General features: G+C 37.7%; 1 protein-coding gene across 3 annotated transcripts in view; it reads left to right on the forward strand.

Annotated features, from left to right (window-relative positions):
• The first annotated feature begins 3,371 nt into the window (after window positions 1-3,371).
• LOC110458998 overlaps window positions 3,372-10,337 on the forward strand; it is a 10,588-nt gene continuing 3,622 nt past the window's right edge. The window contains exons 1-2 of one of the 3 annotated variants that reach the window (XM_021511013.1): window positions 3,372-3,437; window positions 6,552-6,815. In XM_021511013.1, coding sequence (XP_021366688.1) covers window positions 6,693-6,815 — 123 coding nt within the window. In that variant the 5' untranslated portion in view covers window positions 3,372-3,437; window positions 6,552-6,692. Of the gene's footprint in view, window positions 3,438-6,448; window positions 6,816-10,337 lie in introns of those variants that run through there. The other 2 variants (XM_021511015.1, XM_021511014.1) reach the window with 2 other exon arrangements.

Genomic DNA, 10,337 nt, shown 5'->3' on the forward strand with positions numbered 1-10,337 from the left:
GTATCTCCCTAACGAACCACGCATCCATTCTAAGTACATACTGGTCCCTACTAAAGATAGAATCCTTCTACTTAAACTGTATCTCCCTAACGAACCACGCATCCATTCTAAGTACATACTGGTCCCTACTAAAGATAGAATCCTTCTACTTAAACTGTATCTCCCTAACGAACCACGCATCCATTCTAAATACATACTGGTCCCTACTAAAGATAGAATCCTTCTACTTAAACTGTATCTCCCTAACGAACCACGCATCCATTCTAAGTACATACTGGTCCCTACTAAAGATAGAATCCTTCTACTTAAACTGTATCTCCCTAACGAACCACGCATCCATTCTAAGTACATACTGGTCCCTACTAAAGATAGAATCCTTCTACTTAAACTTTATCTCCCTAACGGACCACGCATCCATTCTAAGTACACACTGGTCCCTACTAAAGATAGAATCCTTCTACTTAAACTGTATCTCTCTAACTAACTACGCATCTATTCCAAATACATACTGGTCCCTACTAAAGATAGAATCCTTCTACTTAAACTGTATCTCCCTAACGAACCACGCATCCATTCTAAATACATACTGATCCCTACTAAAGATAGAATCCTTCTACTTAAACTGTATATCCCTAACGAACCACGCATCCTTTCTAAATACATACTGGTCCCTACTAAAGATAGAATCCTTCTACTTAACTGTATCTCCCTAACGAACCACGCATCAATTCTAAATACATACTGATCCCTACTAAAGATAGAATCCTTCTACTTAAACTGTATATCCCTAACGAACCACGCATCTATTCTGAATACATACTGGTCCCTACTAAAGATAGAATCCTTCTACTTAAACTGTATCTCCCTAACGAACCACGCATCCTTTCTAAATCCATACTGGTCCCTACTAAAGAGAGAATCCTTCTACTTAAACTGTATCTCCCTAACGAACCACGCATCCATTTTAAGTACATTCTGGTCCCTACTAAAGATAGAATCCTTCTACTTAAACTGTATCTCCCTAACGAACCACGCATCCATTCTAAGTAGATACTGTTCCCTTCTAAAGATAGAATCCTTCTACTTAAATTGTATATCCCTAACGGACCACGCATCCATTCAAAATACGTACTAGTCCCTACTGAAGATAGAATCCTTCTACTTAAACTGTATTTCCCTAACGAACCACGCATCCATTCTAAATACATACTGGTCCATACTAAATATAGAATCCTTCTACTTAAACTGTAGCTCCCTAACGATCCACGCATCCTTTCTAAATACATACTGGTCCCTACCAAAGATAGAATCCTTCTACTTAAACTGTAGCTCCCTAACGAACCACGCATCCATTTTAAGTACATTCTGGTCCTCCCTAACGAACCACGCATCCTTTCTAAATACATATTGGTCCCTACTAAAGATAGAATCCTTCTACTTAAATTGTATCTCCCTAACGTACCACGCATCCATTCAAAATACGTACTAGTCCCTACTAAAGATAGAATCCTTCTACTTAAACTGTATTTTCCTAACGAACCACGCATCCATTCTAAATACATACTGGTCCCTACTAAAGATAGAATTCTTCTACTTAAACTGTATCTCCCTAACGGACCACACATCCATTCTAAATACATACTGGTCCCTACTAAAGATAGAATCCTCCTACTCTACATGTAACCCTAAGTTTAGAATTGACATCTACTGAAGATAGAATCATTCTTCTCTAGATATATACTGCTGTCCACAGCAGCCTTTACATTCCAGTATCCTGTACCTAATGACACAGCATCACCAGTCTAGCCCTAATCTCCCAGCTGGTCAGCGCTTGTCTGACTCCAGATCTGTTATCCTTACTGATTAGCGATCTTGTATATAATTATCGTCACATTGATACTATTACTAACCACCAAACGATTAAAAATTGAATACATCGCCACATTCGTTCTCATACGATTTTAAGGTACGCATACATCAAAGTAACAAAGCACAATTACCTTGTAGACAAAGCAGGCGGATGCTAGTACCTTGAGCTTACTTTTAAAGGACATACCTCTTGTAACTCTTATTTTATTCTGTACAAGTTAGTTTTTTTAACATAAACAATTTTCGAGTTTGCCATGAAGTAATAGCATGAACATGTAGACAAAAAGGTCCAATTCCTGACTAAACCTCGTCAAAACAGTGTTATATCACAGGTGACACCTGTCGTGTCCTGCGTTTAGAATATACATATATTAAAGGATTTTTTTTACATGAAATCAAAACTTGGACGAATAACAATAAAAGTGGTGATGGACAAAATCAGTAAAACCTTTCAGTAAACTCATACAAAATAAAACGTTGTAAAAGCATAAAACACGATAGTTACTAAGGAGATTTGTCTGTGCTTGTTTCATAATGAAAAGTACTGGCACTTCGGTGGTGGTTTAAACAAGAACACATTCTCTGTGACAGACCTTGACTACCTCCAGTAAGCTCCAGATGTTGTTATGTAAAACAATTTCATTTTGTTTAACTTGAATTATGTTAATTTGGCAATGCTATTTTTAAGTTGGTATTTTATATATATATCACGTTAACACTAATATTACAGCGTAACATAAAGGTTACATTAAGCTGACAATGCTATCTTAAGTTGGTATTATATATATATATCACGTTAACACTGCTATTACAGTGTAACATAAAGGTAACATTAAGCTGACAATGCTCTCTTAAGTTGGTTTTATATATATATATCACGTTAACACTGCTATTACAGCGTAACATAAAGGTTACATTAAGCTGACAATGCTCTCTTAAGTTGGTTTTATATATCACGTTAACACTGCTACTACAGCGTAACATAAAGGTTACATTAAGCTGACAATGCTATGTATACGATTACATGTACAGTACATTAAGTTAGCAATGCAGTTACAATACTTTAGTGTGAAGGGGTCGTGAAACAATGCAGGGCTCACACATGTAATCCGTGATCGGAACAATACCTTGAACGGGAGCACGAGGCTATACTACCTGGGCATTGCCAGTTCATTCATTTTATCTATAATGTATTTTAATACATGTGTTCTACTGTTTAGGTTGCATTAACAATACTATATCTAAAGCAGTGCATTTATATATCATGCAATAAACCACGACACTTCAATAGTATATATCTGTTACAGAAAAATATATAATTCAAAATATTCTATTGATCAGGGTATTCGCTTTACATCTGTTACCCGTGGTTGGCACTCATCCAAACAGTCAGAAATGGTAGCCTTGAAGTCGATAATACAAAGCTTGCGTTTGTTTGAGGTTTTTTTCAGAATGATATTGGCAAATAACGAGTTACATTTCAGTCTCGTTTACCTTGAATATTTCGAATAGACCAGGCCTGGCTCAACAGTCCAATGTCCACTTCATAACGGAGGAGTCAGCAAAAGGTAAGTGTGCGGAGAGATTATGTATGTGCCGGTATTTAAAAAGAACAGAATAGCACGCTATATGCTAGTGAACATCATTGTCTGATACTGACAGGTTCATTAGGTATTCCGTTCTGTTTATAAGTCATTTATTACATAGAACAGAATAGCCAGAGTTCTTGTTTAGAAGTCAATTATTACATAGAACAGAATAGCCAGAGTTCTTGTTTATAAGTCGTTTAATAAATAGAACAGAATAGCAAGAGTTCATGTTTAGGAGTCATTTATCACATAGAACAGAAAAGCAAGAGTTCTTGTTTATAAGTCGTTTATTACATAAAACAGAAAAGCAAGAGTTCTTGTTTAGAAGTCATTTATTACATAGAACAGAATAGCCAGAGTTCTTGTTTATAAGTCGTTTAATAAATAGAACAGAATAGCAAGAGTTCATGTTTAGGAGTCATTTATCACATAGAACAGAAAAGCAAGAGTTCTTGTTTATAAGTCGTTTATTACATAGACAGAATGGCAAGAGTTCATGTTTATAAGTCGTTTATCACATAGAACAGAATAGCAGGAGGTCTTGTTTATAAGTCGTTTATTACATAGAACAGAATAGCAAGAGTGTTTGTTCATAAGTCGTTTATTACATAGAACAAAAAAGTAAGAGTGTTTGTTTATAAGTACTTTATTACATAGAATAGAATAGCAAGAGTTCTTGTTTATAAGTCGTTTATTAAATAGAACAGAATAGCAAGAGTTCATGTTTACAAGTCATTTATTACATAGAACAGAATAGCCAGAGTTCTTGTTTATAAGTCGTTTATTACATAAAACAGAATAGCAAGAGTTCTTGTTTAGAAGTCATTTATTACATAGAACAGAATAGCAAGAGTTCATGTTTAGAAGTCATTTATCACATAGAACAGAAAAGCAAGAGTTCTTGTTTATAAGTCGTTTATTACATAGAACAGAATAGCCAGAGTTCTTGTTTATAAGTCGTTTAATAAATAGAACAGAATAGCAAGAGTTCATGTTTAGAAGTCATTTATCACATAGAACAGAATAGCAAGAGTTCTTGTTTATAAGTCGTTTATTACATAGACAGAATGGCAAGAGTTCATGTTTAGAAGTCATTTATTATATAGAACAGAAAAGCAAAAGTTCTTGTTTATAAGTCGTTTATTACATAGAACAGAATAGCAAGAGTGTATGTTGATGAGTCGGTTATTACATAGAACAGAATAGCAAGAGTGTATGTTGATGAGTCGGTTATTACATAGAACAGAAAGTCGAGTGCAGTGGTAATTTAACATGCAGAACATGAATAACTTTTCTAGGACATAATGCAAAACAGATTTTCCATTAAGGCCTTTTTAAGGAGATAGCTAAAGCAATGTCATAAATAAATCCTACATAAGCATGGTAAGGTAACAACATTAAAATAGCGACATGAAAAGGCTTCGTTATACAATACTGGTCCACGACATTATTTACCCGCGGTCATGGTCATGTGTAATGGGCGTGTATGTATGATACACACGTTGGTTTGATTAGACATGTATTTGTGCGCCAGTTTGCACTTAAAATTCATCTAAATTGTGGACATTGATTACGTGTTAGGTAAGTATATGTGCATGTGTTACAATTCTCCTTAGATGTTTAGAAAAACACCCACCATCCCTACCACAGTGGTGGGATACGCAAGTGGAGGAACTTAACCAAATGTTAACCTGAACCTTTAACGCGTCAAAAATGTCTCTCTGCACACCAAAATAGCTCCAAAAATACCTTCTGTAACATGTTCCTAGGTCTCTGTGCTTTCTTCTAAAACAAGATAGGTGCAAACATACCTTCTGTAACATGTTCCTAAGTCCCTGTGCTCTCTACTAAAAACAAGATAGGCGCAAACATACCTGCTGTTACATGTTCCTAAGTCACTGTGCTCTCTACTGAAACACGATAGGCGCAAACATACCTGCTGTTACATGTTCCCAAGTCCCTGTGCTCTCTACTAAAAACAAGATAGGCGCAAACATACCCGCTGTTACATGTTCCTAAGTCCCTGTGCTCTCTACTAAAACGAGATAGGCGCAAACATTCATGCTGTTACATGTTCCTAAGTCCCTGTGCTATCTTCTATAACAAGATAGCCGCAAACATACCTGCTGTTACATGTTCCTAAGTCCCTGCGCTCTCTACTAAAACAAGATAGGCGCAAACATCCCTGCTGTTACATGTTCCAAAGTCCCTGTGCTCTCTACTAAAAACAAGATAGGCGCAAACATACCCGCTGTTACATGTTCCTAAGTCCCTGTGCTCTCTACAAAAACGAGATAGGCGCAAACATTCCTGCTGCTACATGTTCCTAAGTCCCTGTGCTCTCTACTATAACAAGATAGGCGCAAACATACCTGCTGTTTCATGTTCCTAAGTCCCTGTGCTATCTTCTATAACAAGATAGCCGCAAACATACCTGCTGTTACATGTTCCTAAGTCCCGGTGCTCTCTACTAAAACGAGATAGGCGCAAACATTCCTGCTGCTACATGTTCCTAAGTCCCTGTGCTCTCTACTAAAACGAGATAGGCGCAAACATTCCTGCTGTTACATGTTCCTAAGTCCCTGTGCTCTCTACTAAAACGAGATAGGTGCAAACAAACCTTCTGTTACATGTTCCTTAGTCACTGTGCTCTCTACTAACACGAGATAGGCGCAAACATACCTGCTGTTACATGTTCCTAAGTCCCTGTGCTCTAGAGAGGTCCTCACATATCGACTCTACCAAGTATCCCAATCCTCCTGTTCTGTAACATATATATACAAACGTGCTGTGTTCTGTAACAAAGATACAAGCAAGCATACCAGCTGTAACAAATTACCATGTCCCTGTAACACATCAAGGTAGATCCAAACATACATACAGTAACAAATTACCATGTCCCTGTAACACATCAAGGTAGATCCAAACATACATACAGTAACAAATTACCATGTCCGTGTGCTCTCTACGACTAAACGTTATACTATCAACTTACCAGGTCAATGTGCTCTATAGCACAACTGTGTTCTGGACTACTGTTTTTTATGGTGTCGTTCAATATTGATCTAACCCATTTCCCTGTGTTATTTACAGATACTGTACCAGTGTACATATGTATATACTGTGCAGTAAGATTCGATATACAGGACACATTTGACGTGCTTCGTCAGCTCCGTGTTACTTTAGTGTAGTGATTGGAAGCCATACTTACACGCAGTGAAGACCACCAGCGGCATGTGTGGGGGGAGAAATACAGAGAGAAGATGCTGCCGTCTGTATGCCAAACTCAAGCAGAAACAACCGTATCGAGAGAAGGTCACCACATCGCTCGCTGTTTATGGCATTTTTGCTGTGATTGTAAGTATCTATGTCTGTGACACATGCTTATTTGTTTCACGTTTTCACACAGTCGGATATTATGTTTGTGCGTATGGAGGGCATGAAGACGAAGCTATTTGCGGTAATCTTGGTAATTTTCGTTTAAATGTCAGTTAAATATCTAAAAGGACATGCATCATTCTTTATTCTTTTTATAAACAAGTCCATGTACCAATCCTGTCTGACAGTACGCCTCTACTATAAACAAGTCCATGTACCAATCCTGTCTGACAGTACACCTTTACTATATACAAGTCCATGTTTCTGTCCTGTCTGACAGTACACCTTTACTATATACAAGTCCATGTACCAGTCCTGGCTGACAGTACAACTTTACTATATACAAGTCCATGTACCTGTCCTGTCTGACAGTACAACTTTACTATATACAAGTCCATGTACCAATCCTGTCTGACAGTACACCTTTACTATATACAAGTCCATGAACCAGTCCTGTCTGACAGTACACCTTTATTATATTCAAGTCCATGTACCAGTCCTGTCTGACAGTACACCTTTACTATATACAAGTCCATGTACCTGTCCTGTCTGACAGTACACCTTTACTATATACAAGTCCACGAACCAGTCCTGTCTGACAGTACACCTTTACTATACAAGTCCATGTACCAATCCTGTCTGATAGTACACCTTTACTATATACAAGTCCATGTACCTGTCCTGTCTGACAGTACACCTTTACTATATACACGTCCATGTACCTGTCCTGTCTGACAGTACAACTTTACTATATACAAGTCCATGTACCAATCCTGTCTGACAGTACACCTTTACTATATACTATTAGTTATACAGGTCTTTGGTAGGGTACATGGTCTCATGTTCGCTGTCAGGACCTTATGTACCCTTCGCCTTCGGCTTCGCCTTCGGCTCAGGGTACATAAGGGCCTGACAGCGAACATGAGACCATGTACCCTACCAAAGACCTGTATAACGAATTTGTCATACTGCAAAGCAATGTTCAAGCGTTGTCGTCTTGTAAAGACTCCCATCCTGTTTCCTTGCATCGAGATAAAAATGGCCCAATGCCTCGTCTAATCTTGGCTTCGAGAATTCCTCAAAATCTGTGTCTTTCTCCTTTTCGCTTAAGTATGCTCTGAAGGTTTTGCTTGCTGAATTGGTACTGTTCTTTGTGTTTGTAGGTATAAGTGACGCCCGTTTTGTCTCAATTTCACTCTCCGTGTGGCTTGCAAACCGTTTTGCCATTTTGTTCATTGTTGACATTAGCAGACGAACGTTCTCCGGTGTGTTCGATTCGAATCTGCGAGTTATCTCCCTTACAACAGGCGCGCGTGCTCTTATGTACCCCGGCAAGTATACTAACATAGTTTCAGGTACCTTGTCAATTCGACCAATCACCGTGCGACATTTTTCTTTGCAGTATGACAAAAGTCCATGTACCTGTCATGTCTGACAGTACAACTTTACTATATACAAGTCCATGTACCAATTCTGTCTGACAGTACACCTTTACTATATACAAGTCCATGTACCTGTCCTGTCCGACAGTACACTTTTACTATATACAAGTTAAACCAGGGTTTGTCATTCGGTCTTACAGTTATGGTTTTATGGGGTACAAATTTATCTATGCATTCATGTATTTCTTGTGTGAGATATTCATTCATATTTTCTACATGTAACTGAGATAATGTGTCCTCCCAGTCAATAGATAATAGATATTCATTTGCTCTCACAAAATCCGCATTCTTATAATACAATACAATTTTTTTATAACATTTTTGTTTCAGAGTTGTATATGTTATTTCTGCTCTAGTTGGGCAGTGATCACTACAGAAGGGTACATTTACTTGTACTTTTTTGACTATATTGCAGTTATTTGACATAATGACATCAATGCTCGTGGATGAGCTTGTAGTTACTCTAGTTGGCTCATGTATGTGATTTTTTAAATCGTATTTAGTCATTATTCTTGAAAGTCTAAAGTTTGGAGTAAGGTTAAGCATATCTTGATTAATATCGCCTATAAGTATCAAGTCTTTATTTAAATCAATCACTTTTTCTAACATATTAACAAACATATTCCAGTAATCTACTAAAGAATTCGGTGGTCTATATATGCATCCAACTAAGAACGTTTTATCATCGATTTTAACTTCCAGCCATAGGGTTTCTATTCCATCAATTTCTAAGTCTTTTCTTCTTTTAACATACAGATAATCTTTTACATAAACACAGTTATGTCCCTTGAGTAGCACGCTTCATCCCTAGGAGGTAGCTGAACATGAGCGTTGATTCTGCTGGTCCCATTGTGCCCAGCACGCACTCTACGGGTTGTAGGATGGGAAGGTCGACTGTCTGTAATTTGTCACCGAAAACCTAGTCCTGGCTAATTGAGAAATCAATTAAAACGCCAAGATGAATGTATTAGAATTGGTACTCTACAAAATAATCAGGCATAACACCTATAAAGCTTAGCTAAACTGTAAACTAGTTAGAGATTACCAATGACAAGAGTTATAGATGTCACCTTCCTACTTCCAATCCCTTCTGAAAGACGAGCTGGCGTATTTATAACAGTCCCAAAAAAGGGAAAACCGTTATATCCACTTTGTATACAGTATGTCACTAAATATCAGCAATGCACACATTTATATAAACCTTGCATAACTCTCCATGTGTTTATAACAACAGCCCGAGGAAACATCCGGGGTCTGACAGCATCCCCAGTTACTGACCAGGCGGTCTACAGATATACGCGTGTTCAAACGTCATGTACTCCAGCATTAAAGCATAACGAAAGTTATTGGGTGTGATATCGATAAGTTTAGTGTAATTATAATAAGTAATTAAGCTGATAATTAAACTTTCCTGGTTTATTCGTGTTACTGAAAGAAGGTATTGCCAACTCGAGAACTCATAACTATTTCGATTTTCCCGTCATTTTGCCAATAGTAATGTATGTTTAAGGAAATGAAGTGAAGCCACTCAAGGTTGAAAATAAAGGTAATGACAATAATAACATTTCAATATCTCAACACCCCAGACTGTTTGTTTGTTTATAGATGCCTCATTCTTGCTTTTTTCCAAGGCAGTAGTTCTGTCTGGTTGAGCATTGGGGATCTGTTTTGTTGGTTTGTTGAAGATTTATGTTCTATCTCTTCCATGGCAGATATAGTGTCTGTATCCTCATGATCACCCCATCAACAAATTGAATCTTCAGGTACATCAGCCAAGAGTGCGTGCAAAAATACCCTGTTTGTTGTCCCTGTCACCATGGACTGAACCACATACTGTGCAGAAAAATACAGACTTGGTTGGAACATTCCTACTACTTTGCATATTTCTCCATTGTAGAATGCTTTTGACCGTATTTTTGGACGCATCGGCGTTGAACTATAGTTGGGGGGTTGCCATGTTTGAAACAGACAATACTTTGTGTTTACCTTTGGCTAGTGACGTGTAATCTTACGTCACTGATTTCAAGTACTATTTCCCGTAGGGAGTCGGGGTTAGGGG

The sequence above is a fragment of the Mizuhopecten yessoensis genome, unplaced genomic scaffold, assembly GCF_002113885.1.
Source record: "Mizuhopecten yessoensis strain PY_sf001 unplaced genomic scaffold, ASM211388v2 scaffold9897, whole genome shotgun sequence".
Classification (NCBI taxonomy): domain Eukaryota; kingdom Metazoa; phylum Mollusca; class Bivalvia; order Pectinida; family Pectinidae; genus Mizuhopecten; species Mizuhopecten yessoensis.